This window comes from Cnephaeus nilssonii (genome assembly GCF_951640355.1).
Source record: "Cnephaeus nilssonii genome assembly, chromosome: 6".
Taxonomy (NCBI): domain Eukaryota; kingdom Metazoa; phylum Chordata; class Mammalia; order Chiroptera; family Vespertilionidae; genus Cnephaeus; species Cnephaeus nilssonii.
This window is the reverse complement of record NC_137077.1, coordinates 49259447-49284123: the sequence shown is the minus strand read 5'-3', so window position 1 is coordinate 49284123 and position 24677 is coordinate 49259447. Positions and strand designations below refer to the sequence as shown.

Here is a 24677-nt window from a genome sequence, read left to right as displayed (position 1 = left end):
ACCTCATACCCTATACAAAAATTAACTAAAATGGATCAATGACCTAAATAAATGTAAGAGCTAAAACTATAAAACTACTAGAAGAAAACAGAAAGTGATTAGACAAGTGGCAGAAATGTGACACCAAAAGCACAAGCAACCAAAGAAAAAAACATAAATTAGACTTCATCAAACTTCAAAACTATTGTGCAATAAATGACACAATCAAGAAAGTGAAAAGACACCCCACAGAATGGGAGAAAATATTTGCAAATTATGTATCTAATAATGGTCTATCAGCCAGAATAAAGAATTCTTATAACGCAACAGTAAAAAGACAAATAATCTGATTTAAAAAGGGGCAGAGGATTTGAATAGACATTTCTACAAATCAGATAATACACACAGCAAATAAACATATGAAAAAATGGTCAATATAGTCATTAGGAAAATGCAAATAAAATGACAATGAAATACTATTTCACACCCACTAGGATGATTATAATTGTTTTTAAAATGGAAACTAACAAGTACTGTCAAGGATTGAAGAACTTAGAACCCTTCCTTATAAACTACTGATAGGAATGTAAACTGGTGCAGCCACTTTGGAAAACAGTTTGGCAGTTCCTTCCTCAAAAGTTAAACACAGAGCTACGTATGACTCAGCAATCCTACTCCTAGGTGTATACTCAGGAGAACTGAAAGCAGGTGTTCATGTTAAAACTTATACATAAATATTCATAAAAGCGTTATTCAGAATACTTCAAAAGTGGAAATAACCCAAATGTCTGGCAACTGACAAATGGATAAACCAAATGCAGTATATATAATGGAATACGGTTCAGTCTTTAAAAGGAGTGAAGTTCTGATATATGTTATATAACGTATGCTAAGTGAAATAAACCAGACACAAAAGGACAAATACTATGTGGTTCCATCTATATGAGGTAGGTCGAATAGGCAAATGCATAGAGACAGAAAGTAGAAGAGCGTTTGCCAGGGGCTAGGGGAAATAGAGAGTTACTGTTTAATGGGTACAGAGTTTCTGTTTGGGATAACGAAAACGTTCTGGGAATGAACAGTGGTGATAGTTGAACAACATGGTGATATATTTAATACCAGTGAATTGTGCACTTAAAAATGGTAAATTTTGCCCATCCGGTGTGGCTCAGTTGGTTGAGCTTCATCCCATGCAACAAAAGGCTGCAGGCTCAATTTCTACTCGGCAAGGGCTGGACTGAGGTCCTTCTTTTTCTTTTTAAATCATCACCCGAGGACATGCTTAGAGAGCGGGAGGTGGCGGGAGATTTATCAGTGTGAGAGAGAAACGCTGACCCGTTGCCTTCCGCATGCTTCCTGACTGGGAATCAAACTCACAGCCCAGGTATGTGCCCTGCCGGGGAATTGAACCTGCAACCGTTCGGTGCACAGGACAACGCTCAACAATTGAGCCACTCTGGCCGGGCTGAGTTCCCACTTTTTAAATGATATTTTAAATATTTCCAAGTATTCTGAGCTCTCCCTTTTCTGAACTCACTGTACTCGGAGTTTGTGACTTTCATTACTCTTCAAGCTTTTGTTTCTTTACCTTCCTTCTACCCCTGAAACTAGGTTTTAAGCTCTTCCTGGGCAGGAACCAATCTCACCTTTCGTCCCACAGTTCCAATACAACACTCAACCCATGAGTGCCCAATAAACACCTGCTGGCAGATTAAAAACAAAACAAAACTCCTTTCCTCTCTTCTATTCCTTTCTTAATCTGCAGAGTCCTGCCATCCTCTCCCTAACAGAGAAGCAGTGCTGGTACTGAGCCTTATACGTTCTGAAAACGCTCAATGTACCATCCCTGCCGCACTGGCTGTGGTGGGGTCTGCTGCAGGGAAGGCGTGACCCTATAAGCAAGAGGAAAGAACAGACCTGGGGTTAGGTTAAACCAAGGGCTACTGCTCTTGCCTCTTCCATACTTTGTCTTCCCAAAGAAACCAGGAGCCCAGGACTTTCCCGAAATCCCCTCTCTGAAGTACTTGTACTCCTCTGTGTTTCTATAGCAACTCCCTGTATGAAAATGGCAAGCCTTTTAAATAACCTCTTCATAATATTCCTGTGAAGTATGGGTACAGGAGGGATTATTATCCCCTATGCTTTTTACAAAAGCTCAGGAGAGGGACACCACCTATCAAAGGTCACGCAGCAAAAAGCAGTACATTATGCCAAGTTTAGAGCCTCTTTACAGCTTCTACCGTGCCAGACTGAGAGGCAATTGAGTGGCAATACGGCCGAGAATAAAACTGGTGTGGGGGATGGAGGCTCTGGTGAATGAGAAATTGGAGCCCCTGGGGTCCACGCATAAAAGCCTAAGCAACAAAGAAAGCACTGGCCCATGTCCCAGGACCAAAAACCATCAGACCTCTGCAAAATCACCGACCGGCCTGAGGAGACAGGCAAAAGGATTTAAAAGGTAATCTACTCTGCCCTTCCTATTTCTCTTGCCTTTTAGTTTGGCCGTGATGGGAAGACAGGTCTAGAGGTACCAGTGAGGGTATTTCCTTATCACAGAATCAGGGCCTGCACAGTGCTTGGCATAGAGCAGGTACCCAATAAGTGCGGATTGGTTAATGAACAAATGCTTGTATGTCTAAGGTGAGGAAAGAGAAGGAGAAGAAAAAGAAAAGGAAGACATTAGGAAATTAAAATTGTTAGACCTTGGTTGAAGAAAAAAAAAAAACAAGTAGGAGGTAGCAAGGATTCTGAATCAGTACAGTGATGCGTTGGTAAGAAGGGGACCGATGATCCTGAGGGAAACTAGGTTATGTTTAGTGAATTAAAAAACTATGGTTTTGTAAATATAAAAGCTTTATTAAGGACATTTTATGTGGAAAGTAGAAACTTCATAATTAATTTAGGTACTCAATACTGCACATAGAATAAAAATAGCTTGTCATCATTCCTTTCCAATTATTTACATCTAGTATCTCCGTCAAGTATAAAAACAGATTTCTTTCTATTCAGACAAATAGACATCTAGTACATACTACACCTCCTGAAATAAAGGTAAATCCTCTATATGTAAAGTAGCAAGTTGCATCACAATAAAACATATATCATTGTTAAAAGAATTAGATTTGCATATACTTATATGTAATTTTTCATAACTGAATTTTTTGTATAAAGCAAGATGCTGTTTGGACCAACACAAGTACTCAAAGCTTAGAAATCTCCCTTTTTAATGCTGGTGCTTGCTGTGCTTGTATGAGAGACAGAATAGTATAAATCAGGGATCCGCAAACTTCTTTTGTAAAGGGCCAGATAGTAAATATTATAGGCTCTGTAGGCCATATAGTCTGTTACAACAACTCAACCTTGCCACTGTAGTGCAAAAGTAACCACGGATAACATGTAAACAAATAAGAGTGGCTGTGTTCCAGTAAAACAAGAAATGGACAAGAAAATTTTAATTTCATATACTTTTCACACATCAGAAAATATTATAATTTTGAATTTTCCCCAACCATTTAAAAATGCAACACCCCCTCCCCCGCAGCTGGTTTGGCTTAGTGGATAGAGCGTCAGCCTGCAGATTGAAGGGTCCCAGGTTTGATTCTGGTCAAGGGCACATGCCCAGATTGCAGGCTTGATCCCCAGTGTGGGGCATGCAGGAGGCAGCCAATCAATGATTCTCTCATGATCGATGTTTCTATCTCTCTCTCCCTCTCCTTTCCTCTTTGAAACCAATAAAAATACATTTTAAAAATAAAATAAAAAATAAAATAAAAATGCAAAAACCTTCTTAGCTCATGAGCCATACAAAAACAAATGGCAGAGCTGATCTGGCCCATGGGTCAGAGTTGGCTGATCCTTGGTATAAAACTAGTTCCTGACCTAGGTCAGACTAGCTGCATTAAGAATGATCTGAGTAGCCTTTAAAAAAAAAAAAAGCAGATTCACGCCCTAGCCACGGTGGCTCAGTTGGTTGGAACGTCATCCCATGCATCAGAAGGTCATGGGTTCGATTTCCGGTCAGGGCACTTACCTAGGTTGTGGGTTCAATTCATGGTCCAGGTGGGTACGGGAGGCAACTGATAGATGTATCTCTCTCACATCAATGTTTCTCTCTCTCGCCCTTCCTAAAATCAATTTAAAAAAAAATGCAGATTGACAAGTCCCACTCCAGAGGTTCTGATTAAATAGGCTGCAGAGAAATCTGTGCTCACCAGGATTGGGGAACCACCAGCTCATCTCTCAGGTCACGATGTCCTAAAACACTTGGACTCTCCTTCACCTGCCTCTACCTAGCTGTACGGCCTGGGTGAGCCACTGGATCTCATTTTCCTCATTGATAAAAGGAGAGAGAACTGCCTGTTGGGTGTGCCCAGGTCTTTTCCAGCTCTGACATCTATGGTTTAGAAAATACACAGAAGCATCCCAGAGTAAGTGCAACAAAGCAGCCAGCCGTACTTTTGAGGAGAAAGCCTGTTATTACTTATTCTTTCACATTACATCATGGGAGAACGCTCCTGAATTGGTTATTTTGCTCCCTGCCAAGTCCAGGGTCAACAGTGTTCAATACTATCCTGACAACTACACTGACCGTGGCCAGGGGCAGCATGGGTCAGGCCCACGGCAGAACTGCGCCCTGCACGGCGTCTTCCTGCCCTAGTTCCCCTATTTTTATCTCAGCAGAACCGTGAACATGGTGGAGAGAATGAATAGGGATGATTGGTGATGGGCTGACTTTTAAAAATAAAACATGGAAGACTTTTTAAGCCATATACATAGCTCATTAAATCTCAGTAATCATCGTTAAGCTGCTGGTGAGAATCCAGAAAAGGAGGTTCGTCCCTTTCAGCACTGTGCTTCACACCAGATCCTTTCCGGCCCAGGAGGAGCTGGGAAGGGCAGCAAGCTTTGGATTCTTACAGAATACGTCTTAAGCAATAATCACTTGGTGCCCATAAAGTCCAACAATATTTTACCCCATCTGTCTTAAATTAGATCTTTGTGCAGTAAATGAGTTAAAAGGGGAAACTGAAATTGGATTGTGGTTTACTGCCCAAGGGGAAATAGCAGTTTATCACAACAGCCACTGAATGTGTTTGAGCACCAGGCCCATTAAGAGCAGTGGAACGGCTCTTAACGAGTGATGGCCTAGAGTATTAATAAATGTGTCACGCTGGCATAAAATGAGCCTTTTGAAAGCACAGGCTTTTCATTTCTAATTAGCAATACGGGCCTCGGAGCACAGGACAGAGGAGCACGGCCGCTGGTAACTCAGGCTACAACGTGTTCTCTTTGGGGCCCACATGAGGGGAGGGACATCGTCCACGTTACAAGCACCTTGTGCCAGTTACAAGCACATCCACATAAACACCAAATCCCAGCATCCTGCAAATGCGATACAACGACATACAAAGTTACCACCGTCCGGCAGCGCATCTCCCCCCACTCACCCAGGATGGGATTCATTTTTTTAACCACACAAAACGTATAAATTAAAACAATAAAGGGTACGTAAATATGAAAAGACCTTATAGAGAAGAGTGTTCAATGCAGGAGTGGAATATATCACAGAACAGGAAGCCTCTTAGAGAAATGTTTATTATCCAGTCCCTGGTTCGCTGCGGCTCTCCACTCAAACAAGCTCTCCCTCTCCTGAGAGGTTATCATCTCAATGAAGGCAAAGATAACCTACAGGTATCTAGTGACCTTCCGGCTATAACGCAGACCTAGAGGCTGAGAGATTTAGCTAGTCTCCCAGAGGGCAGCTGGGAGCCAATATCGTTTGAATTTATCTTACCATAACTGTCACTGACTGACACTAACTTACAACCGTCTCCCAGAGTTTGCAACCTAGATCTTAACTGTTTAACCTCGAGAACCGCCTAACCCTCTAATTTTTAACTGACTTCTCTAGCCTTAAATTCTTGCCTGCCTAAACCTAAAAAAAATACCTTATGCTCCTAGACCTATGTCCCTCTTCTGAACCAGGCAACTGGCCAGTTTGACTTAACAATAGTTGTTAGCTCTTTCCTGCCTGACGATAAATTCTTAAATTATAAATTCTTAATTCTGGAACTTTTTGCGAGGGGGACATCCTTGCCGCCTATTGGTTTGAGTGTGCAGGCACAGAGCAGAACTCTTCTACCCAATGATGACATAAACACAGCCGATCTGAAGGACAGCTACAGTGGGGAGAACAGCAGCAGCCAGTTGTCCACTAATAACAGATATTTGGTATTCACTTCTGAGTACCTATCTATACAGCCAATGCAGCAGGAGACAAATAAACGTCCTTTCCCATTTTCCCTGTTTCAATGAAGGATAATGTAATCCTGAATCTAAACAGACTCTATTTCACACTGGGAAGCTGCTCAGAAATAAATGACCTGGACTGTCAAAATGACTGCACCATGTTGAAAAGAGCCCTGATACCTTTCTTAATGCTAATCTGCTTGGTGGGTCCCTCAAGAAAAATCACGACGATTGTCCCAGGAATGGCTCCAACAAAGGCACAACGGGCCTAAATTTCCAGAGCACCTGTGTTCTGGCACCCAGCTAGCCTTAGAAATACTGAACTGAAGCCGGACACGTGGACACAGGCAAATCCCCCTTTATACTTGTACTTTGGTTTGAACTATATGAAAATGTAGAGTCCTCATCTTCCAAGTCTCTATTCCACTATACTGAGGATTTGTGTTTTAATCCTTTCAGTCTATTTGGAGAAATAATAACATTTAACACGCATCAAACATTTACTCTGTGGCAGACACCCTACTCAGATGCGTTATGCGACAACGATCTCACAACAGCTACTCCATGAGGTAAGCACTACTTTATAGATGATGATATTGAGGCAGGAAGGTTAAGTAACTTGCCTAAGACTACAAAGCTTTTAAGTGGCGAAACTTAGAACTGCTCCAAGATAATGTAACTCCAGAGCCTATGCTTTTCATGATCAGACCATACTGCAGTTTTAAAAAGCTTCAGAAGTATTTATCAAATCTAGCCCCCCACTTTATAAGAAACCAAGTACAGAATGCTCTGCCCAAGCTAAGGGCACAGAGCTGGTGAGCAGGAGTAGGAGAGTTACCAGGGTCCAGGTGACCTGGCGTCGAGCCCTGAACTCTGTTCAGCACACCAGGTCATGTGATCCTATCTGCAGGTCAATCCAGGAGCCTCTTTCACTTACTTCCTTTAACATATGCCTCAGAGATCACACGGCTCTTTACCGTCTTTTCCTCCGACCTAAGCTTGAGGAAGATAATGCTTTATCACATCTGTCTACAGCTTTAGTTTTCCAGGTGCTTCTGCGTACAGTTTCTGATTTGGTGCGACCTTGTAACCCCGTGCCCTCCAACCCACATTTGGAGCAGCTGACACCCTTCCTGCCCACATCCTGCTCCAGGAAGCCGTACCTGGCAGAGCAGCAGCACTGTGCACCTGCTTCAGCGCTGAGCCAGCAGGATGCTGCTCCCAAGGCAGGGCACCTCTGAACCTCCTACTCTTCCTCACTGTCCTTCAGTGTGTGTCTGCCTTTGAACTTCTTCCCGTTTACCCTCTCAGGGTGCACAGACTGCAGCTGCTCTAGGGTAGAGCAAAATACAGGTTTATTCACTGTATTCATATCCTAGAATCTATTCTCATTCTCCTCTCTCCGTCAAAGCAGCAGAGCAGAGTGGTTTAGAGGCTTTGCGGCCACAAGCCCTGGATTCAAGAGCCAGCTTTGTGACTTATTAGCTATTATGATTTCAGGCAACTTATGTTGCTACAGTTCAGATATCTCATTGATAAAATAGGGAGAATGACTGAAAGTATCTACTTTAACAGGATGTTATGAGGAGTAAATGAAAATTCACAGGAAAGTCCTTAATACAGTGCCTAGCACAGACTAAGCATCCAATAAATGCTGTGATTATGATGGTGCCACTGTTATCACAGACTACTGCCACTCCTCCACTCCTCCTGACCCTTGGCTCCAAATGTGGGGTGCCCTTCAGGACAGTCTAAGGGCTAACAGTCACATTGGGTAGTATTCACACACTCCACATACGCCAGTAGAACACCTGAGCATAGGCTAGACCAAGACTCCAGAGTCACTGGGATATACCTGTACAGCCGCACCGGCTCAGAATGGGCCCCAAAGGTTATTTCAGACCTGAGAACTGTGAAGTGGGAGAAAATAAAATCTTAGTACGCACAAAGTGGGATCGACCTGCCTCTCTAGCTTCATCTCCTGTCTTAGCCGAACTATACCCCATGCTCCAGTCACAACTGAATTCACTATTTGAATGATTCAACTTCTCATGCTTTTCTGCCTTTGCATGTACTGTTGTTTATACCTGAACTACTCTTTGTTCTCTTCTCCAACAAGTGATTTTTTTTTTTTAACCAGACTTTAATACTTTAAGGTCCAGCTCAAATATCACCTCCACTCTGAAGATGGCCCCAATCAGCTCTCTCAAACAGAATTATCCTTCCTTACTATGTGTCCCCACAACATTTTGAACTTACTTCTTTTAGAGCAGTTTATATAGTATCGTCATTTTTTGTTTACATATCAGTATCTCTCACTGAACCCTGAGATCCGTCAAGACAATGGTGTATCTTCTACCTACTGTGACGTTCTCAGCTTAGCAAGCAGAGTATGTAATATGATGCCCCTCTGGCCCAAGGTAGACAGTTCAGATATGTTTGTGGGATGTATGAATGAATTTCTGGACATGAGAACATTACACAGCTAAAATCAACTTACTTAAAACTACATGCACCTTTCTGCTATGTATATAATTAAAACTATGTTATCACCTTTTCTATCCTTTACCAAATTATCAAATGAATGTAAAAATACTCAACTCTTTCCTTAATAAAAAAAACTCATTAATTTTAGTTTAAAAAGTCTTCTAGTCTTTTCTATGTCTTCGATAACACGCTAAAGATATGGTATGAAACAAATAAACTAAAAGAAAAAGAAAAGAAAAACCATGCTAACTCATACTGAGGCTGTGCAAATTGATGAAAATTATCTAAAAATGATAGAACACAAAAAATAATTCTGCAATATACTCTAATAAAAACAACATGGTATGTACAAAGCTCAAGAGTGTTAAATTCACACATCCCTGGAACTGAAACCTGGCTCTACCACACACTAGTTGAGGGAATCTGAACAAGTAAATGAACATTTCTGAGCCATAATTTTTTCTTGTAAAAATGTGCAACATTCTACTGAGAGATCCCTAATATTAGTGATCCTCAAGGACTGCAGAAAATTGGGATGTCAATAATGATATCCAGAATTTGGGCGGTATCAACTAAAATAGCAGATGAAAGAAGACAAGTGGGTTTGGGGAGAGGAAACGAGTTCAGTTTTGAACACAGTGATTTACCTGCGGGAAATCCAGACAGAGATGCCTGGGATGTGTTGAATATTTAAGGAGTATTCTAGGATAAAGATACAGATTCAGGAGTATTGAGAGGATGGATGAGATCACCCGGGGAGGGTGTGCCAAATGAGAGGAACATAGGCCAAGGAATGAACCCCAGGAAATACTAACAATTAAAGGAAAGGTGGGGAAAATGAACGAGAAAGAGAAGGAATAGTCCAAGACATAAGGAGAAGTAGGCCAAGGAAGCAAAGAGCTGCAAGAATCATACAGTAGCCAATGCTCTCAAATACAGAGGTTCAGTGAGATAAGAACTGAAAAAAATGTCTGTTAGATTTGGCAACTTGAAATCCTAGAGGATCTTATCGTGGGAATGTCAGTCTAGAGGTAAGGTGACAGAGCCGGGCTGCAAGGATGGAGGACTGGGAGGGAGATGTGCAGGTGGTGATGGTGAGAAAAGGCTGCTCTTTAAAAGTTTCAATGGCATGAGAAGAGATTAGGTTAGTTAGGGATCTGAGGTCAAGAGAGGGTTCATTAGGATGAGAGAGATTTTGCGTATGTTTACAGGCTGAGGGGGAGGAACAAACATGAGAGGGAAAGATTGAAAGTGCAGAAAAGAGAGGGGACAACTGAGAGAGTGAAGTTCTAGAGACTGAGGCCAAAGGCACAGGGATTGACCTTGACAGCAGATGGGACACCTCATTCTCTGAAACTGAAGGAATCTTTTATTCAAACTTAATTCCATAGACCACACTGTGTTACTTCAACAAAGTGTCTGGAGAGGAGTGCCTCTTCCGAGCTTGTATCAAAAAGTCTGCTAGAATCAGAGTTGGCAGAAACTGTCATATAAGGGGGCAATCCTAATGTTACATGTGTCAAACAGGATACAGGTGAAGAATTTTAAAACTAACGTGAATTTGGAAACAATTAGTAAGATAAGCATCCCTTTGTACAATGAAGTAGAGTCTTACTCTCCTTGACTAAAAAAGAACTCTAAAATATGGTTAAACCCAATATATAAAAACCCTGGGTCCATCACATCCACAACGACCGACCGGAGGCTCAACCTAAGGCCCAGGCTGCGCGTGCAGCAGGCTCTGGTGGGTGGGGACTTGTGGCAGCGGAGACGGGGACGGGGAGGCGGGGCCAGCACTCACACTCACTCACAACCGCACACACTCACAGACACACACAGCGCCCACCAGCTCACAGCTTTTTCTCCCTTTCTTTCCCTCACTCCTAGATCACTCTTGGAGCTTCTCTCAGAATGAGAAAACTCAGAGTGGCCAGATTATTATGCGTTATACACACACACACACACACACTCTGAGTGGCCAGATTATTATGCGTTATATATATTAGAGGCCCGGTGCATGAATTTGTGCATGGGTGGGGTCCGGCCAGCCTGGCCAGGTGGAGGGGACATGGGCGGTTGGCCGGCCTGTGTGCTGGTCAAACTCCTGGTCGAGGGGACAACTTGCATATTAGCCTTTTATTATATAGGCTATACACTGAGTAGCCAGATTATTATGCGTTCAGAGATCATAATAATCTGGCCACTCAGTGTATATACAATGGAATATCAGTAGGCCATAAACAAGAGTGAAATCTTACCACTTGTGGCAGCATGGATAAACCTACAGAATATTACGCTAAGTGAAATAAGTCAGTCAGATAAAGACAAATACCATATGATTTCACTTATACCTGGAATCTAAAGAACAAAACAAATAAACAAAATAAAAAGACTCATAGATACAGAGAAAAGACTCGATGGCTGCCAGAGGGGAGGAGGGTTTCAGGACTGGGTGAAAAAGGTGAGGGGATTAAGAAGTACACATTGCTAGTTACAAAATAGTCACAGCATAAGGAATGCAGGCAATAATATCATAATAACTGTGTATGGTACCAGGTGGGTACTGGAAATATTGGAGGGAACACTTTATAAAGTTCAAACCACTATGCTATATACCTGAAAACTAATCCAAAATAATACTGAATGTAAACTGTAATGGAAAAATAAAATTTAAATTAAAAAGTATTGTCAGAAGATGATCAATATCATTGTAATCTTTAAACATCCTCCAACATTTAAATGATTATTATTAAATAACCCATTGAACAGGTCAGTTTTCAGAGTAAGGTTTCATAACTCACACCCTGGAGAAGCCATCATAGACTTTTAATTCCTAAAATTACCAATCAGTGGAATGTTAGGACTGAGGTGATTAGCTAATAACACACATCCTAGAATTCAAGCAACAGTTGACTCACTCTGTGGCTCAGAACTTTGGAATCACAACTTAGTACTTATACAAAGACAAGAAGGCCAGGAGTTCTTTTCTGGAGAAAATTATAGGTTTATCTGCAGAAATGTATTGAACTAAAAATCCAAGATGGGCAAACTCTTCACAGAGTGACAATACTGGCTTTGAAACAACTCAGAATCTCTGCATTATAGGTCCCTTTTAAAGCTTATAATTTAGTACCAGCTTAAAGCCTAATTAATACATTAATGTCTGAGTAATCATGTAGCCTTTGATTATTCTGGATTCTCCAAGTTTAATCTCTGTACCAAGTCAGGGCACCACAAACTAAAGTACCTGGACCATATTATCGTCACTAACGCACTTACCATTATCCGTAACGATGTTACTTCTTAGCTTGTCTCCCAACAAAAACTAAGTTCCAAGAATGTATAGAACTTGTCTGTTTTGTTCTGAAGGGCATGGAACAGAGGCTGGGCATACAGAAGATGCTCAGTAACAATTTATCAAATGAATGACTGAATGCTCAACTCTCCTTCGTCCTCCACAATAACAAAATACTTGACTGTATCCATTCCCCTTACTTTCCACTTCCATCACTATAGTTCAGACCCTCGTTACTCCACGTTTGGTCTCTCTGCCCCAGTTCTCTTTCCTCCTGGTCCATCCTACATACCCCTGCCACGCCCACCTCCCTAAAACACAGCTTTGCTTACATGTCCTTACTCCCATTCAAAATCCTTCAGTAGATCCCGACGGCTTATCAAGTCATCACCAAACTTCTTAGTCTAACATTGTAAGTCCTCTGTGATTTGGCTCCAGCTCTCCCTTCACAGCTTTGTCTCCCATTGCTCCTCAGTCATTTCCCCACATTCCAGTCAAATCATACGACTCAGCTTTTTCTTAATTGTCCTATGTCCTTGTCTCTGAGCCTTTGTTCATATTGTTCTTTGTGCCAGAGTGTTGCAGTCTATCCCTCTTTCCTAAAATCCAAGGTGTAATCCAAATACCACTCTTACTATGAAGAAAGTAAGGCCCATTCTGGGGTCCCTTTGTCAAAAGTGGTATCACATTATACACCATGTTATAAGCTAATTAATAGTAAAGAACTGACTTTATTAATCTCCCCCCCCCCATAACAACCCAATGCCTCACATATAGGAAGTACTCAAGAAGTATTTGTTAAATAAATGGGTCATATTTTATTACGAGGCAACCCAAGCTGCTATATATTCCATGTCAGCTTCTCTCATTTCCTTTATAGTCATTATTATAGCTCATACAGCCAAGAAAAAAAACAAAATACTTAATACAGGTAGACACAACAGGACAACTTGTTTAATACACACGTGTTACCAATAAATCAGGTATCAATTCAAGCACTAGATAGAGGTTGTTACCTAATGCCCTCTTATAAAGTCTCGAGTTCTAAGGTTCTACAAGAAGCATGTTAAGACTGATAACACTTAACAATAGTTATCTAGCCCTCTGAAAAATACCCCCAAAACATCAGGAAACCTATTTCCTGATCCACTTCCTGAGACCCTAAAGGAAACTAATTCTTTGGGAAAGGAAAATATATATTGGTAATTGTTTGTTTTCCTCCTAGAGTTCATTATTTTAGATGGAAAAATTTTTCATTGTAATGTTATCTTTTCTATTCAAAGCATTTAGAAAAGCACAGTGTTTTCATATGCATTGTTTCATAAGATTAACTCATTCAAAAAAATAATGACTGAGCACTTACATAGGGCAGACACTGCTCCAGCTGAAGAAAATACAAGAGGATGAATAATTAATAAATTAAATAATTATACACCGATGGAGAAAAATGAAGCAGTGTTTGGGCAATAGGCTGTTTCATTTTATTTTTTAAAAATATATATTTTACTAGAGGCCCAGTGCACAGATTCATGCACCGGTGGGATCCCTCAGCCTGGCCTGTGCCCTCTTGCAATCCAGGACCTCTTGGGGGATGTCGGACTGCCGGTTTCGACCCGATCCCTGGCCTGTGGGGATCAAGCCGAAACCGGCAGCCCGACATACCTGGAGGAATGTCGTAGTGTGTGAAGCGCAGATGGCCAAAGAGGAGCCCGAGCCCAAGCCAGGCGCTGCATCACTCCCGCTTATCCCGGCCCTGCTGATGCTGCTCCGCTCAATAGCACTGCTGCAGAGGCGGGAGAGGCGAGAGCCTGGCATCTGGCACCTGTCTCAGCTGAGCAGCACTCCCCCTGTGGGAGCGCACTGACCACCAGGGGGCAGCTCCTGCGTTGAGCGTCTGCCCCCGGTGGTCAGTGCGCGTCATAACGACCAGTCATTCAGTCACTTAGTCTTTTATATATATAGATTGATTTCAGAGAGGAAGGGAGAAGGAGAGAGAGATAGAAACATCAATGATGAGAGAAAATCATTAATTGGCTGTCTCCTACATGCCTCCACTGGGGATTGAGCCCGCAACCCAGGCATGTGCCCTTGACTGTAATTGAACCTGGGATCCTTCAGTCCGCAGGCTGATGCTCTATCCACCAGCTAGGGCTAGGCTGTATTATTTTAGATAGGGTAGTCAAGAAATGATCTTCAAAACACCCTATAAGTGAGATATTAGCTATTACCATAATCTTTATTTTCTAGGTTGGGGAAATTGAGACTCTGAATAGTTAAGTGACAAGCCCAAGATCACCTAGAATTAGATCCACATCTAATGGGATCAGAAACAAGATTTCACAACTCTTGGGTCTAATTTGCTAAGGCTATAAAAGAGGAGTCTGACTTAGGAATGTTTAATTAAGTTCCTTTCCCTCTAGATAATGCTACTTGGAGGGTGGAAAAGAACCCCAAACATGAACATCACTAATCCATCACCCTGAGAATGACCTACCTTCCATCAGCTCACAAATATTTGCCTCAATTTGATTTGGTGAATAAAATAAGGAAAACACAATTTTATTTTTTTATATTGTTGCAAAAAAATTAATAAAATAAAGCAAAGTTTTAAAATATGTAGTTTTTATTTAAAACAGAAAGCAGCATCTAGGTTTATCGTGTGAAAGGAGACAATGCAACACCTCATTAGCAACACTTCAGATCACACCTAGTGAATGTAAACTCTCCTTTAACAGCCTGTCTCTGCTCTGCACACCTGTTAAAAGTGTGAAAAAAAGATTCTGCAAGGATTTTCTGCCAGAAGCTCATGGGACACACACTCTCTCTCTACCTCTCCCCCATCACTGGAGTTCTTCATGTGGGAAGCAGATGACGCTAACATTAGTGATGTAAGGAGAAAAATGTAAGCATCGTTGGGGACACGGTGCCCTGCCACACCTAGCCTGAGTTAAACCTGAAACCCTACCAAAGATAGGGCTGAAGATCTTAATGTATTATAGAAATTCGGAAGGAAGAGAAATCAGTTCCGGTGTAGGGGAATCAAGTTAGGCTGTAAGAAGAAGAGGCCTCCGGTCTGGACCTAGACGGATGGGTAGTGTTAAAAGGTAAAGTTAGCCTGGCCCATGTGGCTCCGTGGTTGAGTGTCAGCCCATGAACCATGAGGTCACGGTTCAATTCCGGTCAGGGTTTCTGGCTTGATCCCCAGTAGGGGGTGTGCAGGAGGCAGCCGATCAATGTTTCTCTCATCGATGTTTCTATCTCTCTATCCCTCTCCCTTTCTCTTTGTAAAATCAGTAACAATACGTTTTTTAATTTAAAAAAAGGTGACGTTAAAGTACAGAGTACTTTCCAAGAGGAGGAGATAGAAGCTAGAAAACAGGGGACACTAAGGAAACTACTTAGTAGTTTGCTACTCCTAAAACGTATGTGATAGGCATAAATGTGAAATGCAATTATAAAGATACTAGAGGCCCGGTGCATGAAATTCGTGTGTGTGTTGGGGGGGGGGGGTTGTCCCTCAGCCCAGCCTGCACCCTCTCCAATCTGGAACCCCCTGAGGGATGTCTGACTGCCCGTTTAGGCCTGATCCTATGGTGGGATCGGGCCTAAACGGGCAGTCGGACATCCCTCTCACAATCCAGGACTCCTGGCACCCAACAGCTCGCCTTCCTGCCTGCCTGCCTGCCTGCTTGATTGCCCCTAACTGCTTCTGCCTGCCAGCCTGATCACCCCATAACCATCCCCCTGCCAGCCTGATCTATGCCTAACTGCTCCCCTGCCAGCCCGATTGCCCCTAACGGCCCTCTCCGGCCGGCCTGGTCACCCCTAACTGCCCTCCCCTGCAGGGCTGATCCCCTCCAACTGCCCTCCCCTGCAGGCCTGGGTCCCCCCCATCTGTCCTCCCCTGCAGGCCTGATTGCCCCCAACTGCCCTTCCTTTCAGGCCTGGTCCCTCCCAAATGCCCTCCCCTGCTGGCCTGATCACCCAAAACTGCCCTCCCCTGCTGGCCATCTTGTGTGTTGGAGTGACAGTCAATTAGCATATTACCTCTTTATTAGATAGGATAGATAGGTCCAACTACATCTTGCATATATTATAGATAAGAATATTGAAGGCCAGAGAGCCTGGAGCTAAAACGAATGCCATCCTTTTCCTCAGAAGCACTGTGCTTCTTAGAACCCATCCTAAGAAGGGTCCATAAATCACGGGGATTATCAGGGATGTGAATGAAAAAGCAGGGGTTTTTGTGTTTGTTTTTTGCCTCTATATTTGCCTGTCTAGCTTCAGAACAGAGCCAGTTGAATCTGAGGACCAATTCATAAAAAATTAGAAACGTAGGGAACTAGAAATATGTTGTAATGAACTAAGAGTTAGGAGGTATGGGTTCTAGTCCTGGCTCTATGACTAATGGTGGTGTTGGCTTTTATTTTTTTCCCCTAAATATTTTTAATTGATTTTTAGAGAGAGAAAGAGAAGGGAGGGAGGGAAAGAAGAAGGAAGGGAAGGAGGGAGGGAGGGAGGGAGGGAGGGAGGGAGGGAGGGAGGGAGGGAGGGAGGGAGATAGGAAAAAACAAAACATTGATGTGAGAGTGAAACATCGATCAGCTAACTCCTTCACACCCCCTGTCGGGGATCAAGCCAGCAATCCAGGCATGCACCCTGACTGGGAATTGATCCCACAATTGATCCCACGATGCTCAACCAACTAAGCAACACTGGACAGGGCTGGTGGGTTGACTTCTAACAAAGTACTTCACACCTCATTACATTTGTAAAATGAGGAGGCTAAATGAGAGGATCTCTAAGGCTACCATAATATAATTTTCTATGATTCTAGGTAGCCTTCAATTTGCAGGAAAAGGTAGACATGAAAAGTAGAAGGTAATTCTACTCATGTGCCCTATTTAAAGGCTCAGTCAATTCTATAATTTGGATTTTTGTTTATGGGACTTTTTTTAAAGTTGAATTTATTAGGGTTAACAAAATTATATAGGTTCCAGGTGCACAATTCCACAACACAGCATCTGTACAATGTATTATGTGTTCACCACCCCAAGTCAAGTTTCTTTCCATCACCATTTATCCCCACTTTACCCTCCTCCACCTCCCGTATCTCCACCCCCAGGACTTTCTTTATAAGAGGACATACCAAATTAAACAAAAAGAATACACAAATCAATGACCAGTTTTAAGAAATAGAAAAGGGTAGGAGCCTACTCTGAAGGCTTTCTTTCAACTTACCCACAGACATTCTTGCTGCGTTAAGACAGTTATTAGAAATATACTGTATGTGGCCATTTAAGATTCAACAAGTTATTATTAAGCATTGGAGAGTATTTTTTGTAGTGAACACAGAGATATACTTCAAGCAATACAGAAAAAGTCCTTGATTTGATTCTCTACAAAAGTGAGGGAAGAAGAGAAGTGCATTGAGAATTTACACTGATAAAACTTAAGATTCTATATTATGAAAGAAGGGAAAACAAAAAACAAAACTAAGACTTTAGCAGGCATAACAAAATAGCAGAGAGAAAACAAAAAATAAAGGCATTCAGGACAGTCCTAGTTCCTTGAAATACCTACTTGTTTTTGCTTGTACATATATAAAGAAACTCTGGAAGATACTACTAACAGTGGTTACCTGCTCAGGGAGACAGGAAGTGAGCAGAGAGAGTGAAGTGTAAAAAGGAGACTTTTTTACTGAATACCTTTTGTCAGAATATCTTTTTACTGAATTTTTAACCATGTAAATATATCACCTATTTTAAATATTAAATAAATAAAATTTTAAGTGGTCCTCAAATTCAATTATTTATAGGAATCAGTTGAAAAACAAGAAATCTAAAGAAAGGAGACATTAGAACAAGGTACCAAGACTCAAAGAAAATGTTGTAGCATTGGGGGGTCTGAGGCAATCCAAAGAGAGGGTGATCCAGGTTTTTTCAAGAACCAGCAGGGGAAATCAGTTGAAATGCAACATAGACAATACTGTTGAGGACCCCAAGAAGCATATGACAGCTCAAACCAGCATCAGCTGGTACAAGAGTATCTTGAAAATGTGATATACAAATTTTAAGGCTCTGTGTGCCTGGATAGTGTGAAATCCACAATGGGATGAAACCAGAACTTTACTAATAGAGAAGTAGTTTTCTTTCACCCTTAAAATAAAGAGGGAAGAAAATAAGAAACAAGTTTCTATAAGAGTAACAAAAATTATTAATTAATTTGAAAAAATAAAGAAATCCACTTTCATCATTTAGCAAAGAAAAGAAATTCTATTCTGCAGGAATTATTTAAGGCAGTTCTGGAAAAACTATAGAACGGAATGTCCTCTTAAAGTCATTTCTACCCTCAAGATTTTTTTATTTTGGTTTAATTCCCAGTGTGCTTCCATGAAGGGGAGACCTTGCTAATCTGACCCAGTGAAAGGCCTAGTTAGTAAGAAGTAATGCCACTGAAGATTTCCAAGTAAACTTTAGCAAACTTATTTTTAATCAACTGAAAAATCCCTTACTTAAAAGTATAATTAAAACTTCTGAAGTGCTACTAATGTTCTTTCTTGTCACGGATGTTACTTTGTTTGCTTTATAATAATCATTAAATTAGGTACTTATGAACTTTTCTGCATGGTGATATAGTATGGTGGTATATTTCACAATTATTTTTAAAGGATTTCAAAAATAACCACACAACAATTAAAGCTATTCTTTCCATGAACTATTTATCCCTATGGTGAAACCAAAGGCTAAGTCAGACCATCTATCATGAAAAGCAGGTCCCTTGTGCAGTGGTCGGCAAACTCATTAGTCAACAGAGCCAAATATCAACAGTACAACAAATTGAAATTTCTTTTGAGAGCCGAAAACCGACTTCTGCGCATGGGCCACGAAGTTTCAATCGCACTGTACGTGCGCGCCCACACATGGTATTTTGTGGAAGAGCCACACTCAAGGGGCCAAAGAGCTGCATGTGGCTCCCGAGCCGCAGTTTGCAGACCACTGCCCTAGTGGAACATTATCAATACCTGGCGTACCTAAGGAATGATACTGATCAGGGCCAGAAACCCATCCTCTTTGGCTCCTCTCTCCCAGGCCAGGGCCACTGAAGTCTGATACATTATATATTGTCTGTGGGGCAGGAATCATGGGGAAGGCATGAAAAGGAACACTTGGGCTCTGACAGCAAATAGCTCTATATGTTTTTCATACATGAATTCAGGTTTAAAAAAGAAAATTTAATTTGTATATGAGTTAGAAAAATAAAGAGTTCAAATAAAAGAAAAGAGGTTTTAGCCATCTGAAAGGCCAGGGTCCAAGGGCTCTACCTGTCTGTTTATTGCTATAAGAGTACTTTCGAAAAAGTTACACCGACTGGCCAAACTTATTTAGGTAGGCACAACCTGAATCCTGCAATTTATCATTCATTTATAGTTCTAATAAGGCCATGGATACAAGTGTAGGAAAGAGGAAGGGAATATATTTCAAAACTTTACAATGACTGAAATATTTTTCTAAAAACAGCTAAAGTTTCTATATTCCCTTATTCACTCACCCAGAAAGTGAGTTTGCCTCTTCTCTCACCCACGTACCCCTACTTGCAAAGGCCCCCGTAAAAAAGTTAGACTTCAAAAAAGGGAAGAGTAAATGGGGAAATCGATGCAAGTTTATGAAAACTGCTTAGCTCCAGAACTTGATATCTGAAAAAAATCCTTAAAAATTATGTCCAACTTCTCAGTTTCTAGATGAGAAAATTTAGGTCTATAGATGTGCAGTGACTCGCTAAAGGGCATGAATTCATTTTGAGAAGTCTTTTTCTTCGCTTACTACTTTCTTTTCCCATAAATTACTTTGTAGCTTGAAAAATACATATACTAAAAAAAGAAAAATATATAAATAATAAGCATGGTAAATTATGGTAGAGTCAGGATTTATTACGTCCAGTCTACTGTTCTTTATATTATGTTGTGTTCCTTAAACTTTCTAAATTCCCAGTGGAAGATATAAGCTACTGATTCCACTTTTTCCTATTATGTAGCTGTTCTGAGCTGCGACAGAAGTACATGGGGAAAGGACCATTTTGTGTAGAGTGTCTTAAACGCTTTTGCCATCCTGAACTAAATTTGTTTCCATAAGTATAACTAAGTCAAGAGATCTATTGGCCTCGTCATACTTCTGTCCCATAATTAAGCCAAAGAAATGGAAATTTCTTCTAAAATGGAAATACTAAAAGGCAATTTAATTAAAGGCAGTGTTGTTAATAAAGGCAGTTTAGTTAAGCTTTATATTTATAAAAATATAATTACACAAAGCCTCCCCCCTCAATCTGGAAAAATGATTGATTTAATTACTTAAATGATATCTGTTAAAAGAGGGATCCCCTAAAATGGTATCCAATGTTAGTCCTCACTGTTCAATGGCAAATTACTTGGCTAGTGGATTATCCAGGGGGCTTTGCTTCTCTACTACTTGCCTTGTTTTGTAAGTTAATCATGAGAAAGAAACCCAAGGTTTGGTCAAATATTTGTTATGGAGTTTTGAAATTCGACCAAATGAAGATTGGTGTCTTTCACTTATGCTCCTTACTAACAGGAATAACAGGATAGACTCTAATGCAAGAATCAGTGCTCGCTCAACCCAGACAACTATGTAACACGGCCAAAGACCCAGAGTATCTCCTCACTGACCCAGTTTGGCTTCCTCTATTCTATTCCTGTGCCCAGTAGCGATGCTTCAATGTAAAAAATAGAGCTGGTAAGAGTACAAATCCATCATCTCCACTGAATTAACAGGCTCTGTTAATGTCACAATACCAGCACCATCCTTATTTTATTTATTTTTTGCTAATCCTCACTTGAGGATATTTTTTCCATTGATTTTTAGAGAGAGTAGGAGGGAGGGAGGGGAGGAGGGGAAAAGAGAGAGAAAGAGAAAGAGAAAGAGAAAGAGAAAGAGAAAGAGAAAGAGAGAGAGAGACAGACAGACACATCGATGTGAAAGGAACACACTGATTAGTTGCCTCCTGCATTCGCCCGGTCATGGATCAAACCTGCAACCCAGGTCCATGCCCTTGACCAGGAATCGAACCTGAGACCCTTTAGTGCACACCAACGCTCTGACCATGAAGCAACACCGGCCAGGGCCATCTTTATATGTAAAGAGAGAATTTTGAATGTGAGTGTGAGATTCTTTAGGGCTATACCATCTTTTACTATGCATCTTTCTTGGACTCTATTAAATACTTCCATTCCATTTATGTCCTCTTCTTCTAATCTGGGCAGGAGCCAAAAACATAAGTCTTATTAAGAGAGTTCAGAAGTGCCACAGCCCACAAACGACCCTTAGCAGCAATTCAACTGAAAAACCATCCCCAGGAGCCAGAAGTGAAACAAAAGGTTAACTACTTATCCAAACTTTGGCAAAGAGGCAGCTCTTTCTCCCGTTTGCCCCAAGCCTGTGAGGAAAGGGGCATCTGAGGCTGCCCCGCCTCCTCCTGCCACTCACTTTCTGCGTCAAATAGTATGGGTCAAAGTCCTCCAGGGGAACAGCGACCAGGCCTTGTGGGATGTCCCCATAGATGAAAGGCAGGCTCTTCCCGGCTTCCAGGTCACTGTTTGGCTTGGGCTTGCTGTCCTCGTCGTCGTCCCGGTGACTGCCGTCTCCCTTTGGTGGTTTCTTAAGCTTGCTCTCGGCAATGCGCCTCTCGATGTTTGCCAGCGACTCAGGGGTGAAAGGCTTGAAACTATCAGGGCCTGGTGGTGCGAGCAGCCGCCCTGCCATCTTCTCATCCTGCAGCAGCTTCGTTAGTTATGCTGCGTCCAGGACAGGTCAGCTCTGGAAGGAAAGGCAACACAGACAGCATCAATCAATCACTGCTCGAAAGGGAGGCCAGACTAAACCATCGCCCTCAGCCTTTATTCACAACCTTTGCACCACGTAGCTTCTTCCATGACACGGTTCCTTTTCTCTTCAGAAAAATCTGCGGCATGAATGGACTGGGTCATGTTCATAACCGCCCCTCAGGGGAATGATCAGCTAGAAGGTCAGAAGATAGGAGTTTCCTGAATGCTAGTACTTATTATTCACGTGAGATGCAACTCATTGTTAGGCACCACATACAACTGCTGTACAAAGATAAATTCCATGTCCTCAAGGAACTTCTCTTCTAAACGTATAAGGCACATTTAACATCGCCCAGGCGTACATGTTAGCTTTGGACAAGTCACCTGCCTTTCCCGGAACGCCACTTCCCAAAGAAATACTCTAACTTCCAAGGACAACCCAAGGGGAAATTGTCAGTCTTTTCAGCTTCTGAAAACACTAAACCTTTCAAAACTCTGGAGGCACAAAATATAGATAAAATAGCTTTCATCTGTGTTGGCTCTTCTGTTTCAAGATATTTTTCAATTCACCAAGTTGTGTAAAATCCACCCAGTATAAAAGCTCAGAAGTACCTTCTTTGATGACCAAGTTCCTGCCAGGGACAAACGCAAAACACGTTCCTCTGTGGAGAGGGCAGACCCTGCTCTGCGAACCGCCCACGCAGCAGCAAGGAAAAGCAGATGGGAGAGGCCTTTTAGAGGACTTCCTCTGAGGCGGCGGCACTGCAGCCCCGCAGGGTGAATGAATGACAGCAGAAAAGCCCGCGTGCAACCCGAGAGGCGTTCAAACCAGGAAGGACGGGGAGAGCGAACAGAGTAACAAACCACAATTCCCTGCTGAAAAGAAAAAGTGAGGCAGTGCCGTGACAGAGCCAATGGTTCCTAAGCATGGTATTTGAAAGCAATTTTCATTTACGTTTAGACAGGTTTGTTTAAGTCCATGCCTTGAGACAAAGGGCTCCCTAATGCCAAAAGGAACACAGTGTTTGGTGACCGTCACCAAAGGACCCTGGCAGTGAGTCTAACCATGAAAGCTTACGGGGTTACTAGCAGTTCATCTGCTGCTCCTGGTGCTGCTCTTGCTTCAGTTTGGTGAGCTCCACAAAGACAACCTGAGATTTTTTTTTAAAGCTAGAGATTGTTCTTTCCCTCCTACTTAGCCCTCAGGGTCCACTTTAAGGCACTATCCGAAAACTCTAGGCTCCTCAAGAGAACAGTCGTGGAGTTAACTCTAAATAGTTTGGGAGTGAAATACCCAAGGGCTCCTTTTATAAATACACCCGCAGAGATCCAGGTTCCTCTAGTGGTGGCGATTGCTAAGTGTTGCAAAGGCAGTAAGGAGCGTCCACATGCAGGCTGGTGGGTTTACGGCACAGGACGAATGAGGCCAGAGCCACAAGTCGGCCCCACACAGACCTGTCAGCTTCACGCTGTGCACAGAGCACTGTTCCACAGGCGGTACGGTCAAATACGTCGTGTTCACACATGAGGCATGACATTTCACAGCTATGGGGATTACAGATCCAGTCCATTTCATTTTACAGATTAGGATAGGAAGCTTGGGGGCCTACGAGGCTGGACAACCTGCCCAAAGTCACAGGGCCAGGATCAGAATCACAACCAAAGAGCTCGGAGTCCTCACCTCACACTTCTTTCATTATGACAAATATCAGCTCTCCATCCTCCTATCCTACTCTAACTCCCAGTGCTTCACAACAGGAATTATCTGAGTCATCGAGTAAGTTACATGCAAAGAGCAATAGCTTTTCTAATCTAAGACTTCATTTACAATGTTTCCCCCAATTTAGAATTCCTTCTTCTTCATCCATTTCCTCCTACCTATCCCTGAATTACCTCCCATAAATCCCCATTCCTCTACAGAGCCTTCCCACCAGCTCCAGCCTTGACTAATTTTTCCCCTTGTGAATTCCTAAAGCTTTATCATGATCTTAGCTAACATTTATCATGTACTTACTATGTTTCAGGCATCGTTCCAAGCACCTTGGTTGTATTAGTTCATTTAATCTCCAGAACAATATATGAGGTAGATATCATTAAATTACACGCTAGAAAATGACATAGTCAGGACTCAAAACACCCTACTCACATTTGTTTTGGCTTTTAATTACTGTTGAATTGTACCATATAAATTCCCAGAGGTCATGGGTGGTATTTTAAACTTTTGTATCCTTCCACAGAGAACTGGATTATGTCTGGAACCCAAAATTAGTCCAAATCCCTGGGACTCCCATGGTTCCCATAGCCACACTCACTTTCAACTTTGAGTCTCCCTCAGGTTCTACTTAGAGGACAAATAATACGGCAAGGAAGTCACTGAAGATGCTGACAAACTCTTGTGACCTGATATACACACCTGGGTTCTTCACAGGTAAAGCTGTCCAAGGCTAAGTCCTCTGCCTTTGCTTCCAGATCCTATTTCCTCCTGACTTCCCCAAGACCATGTTCCTTCAATTACCCCTGCTCTCTACGACATTCGCAATCTTTCCTTTTCCTCGCCTGCTTCTGTATCTTCTCCTTTAATCTTCACCCTCCCCCCCCCACCCCACTGTCTCTTCGATTGCCTTGAATGATCCTGGTTCCATCCACATCTGCAGTCTCCTCTTCCCCTACAACCTTTTTCTTTTCTAAGGGCCGGCCTTTTGCAATCTCTCTGATACACTTTCTTTCAGGGATCTCATCAACTCAAAATAATCTGTACGTGGGTGATTTTCAGATTCCTATCCGAAGAGCCCTGACTATTCTTCTGAGCCCCACAACTGCTGTCACCAC

The 24677-nt window shown here is 42.1% G+C and overlaps 1 protein-coding gene across 4 annotated transcripts in view; it reads right to left on the bottom strand.

Annotated features, from left to right (window-relative positions):
• The window catches only part of SCN8A (sodium voltage-gated channel alpha subunit 8), a 178651-nt gene that overhangs the window by 97143 nt on the left and 56831 nt on the right, over window positions 1–24677 (bottom strand). For all 4 annotated transcript variants that reach the window (XM_079774836.1, XM_079774837.1, XM_079774841.1 and 1 more), the window contains exon 2: window positions 21511–21840. In XM_079774836.1, coding sequence (XP_079630962.1) covers window positions 21511–21786 — 276 coding nt within the window. In that variant the 5' untranslated portion in view covers window positions 21787–21840. The remainder of the gene's footprint in view (window positions 1–21510; window positions 21841–24677) is intronic.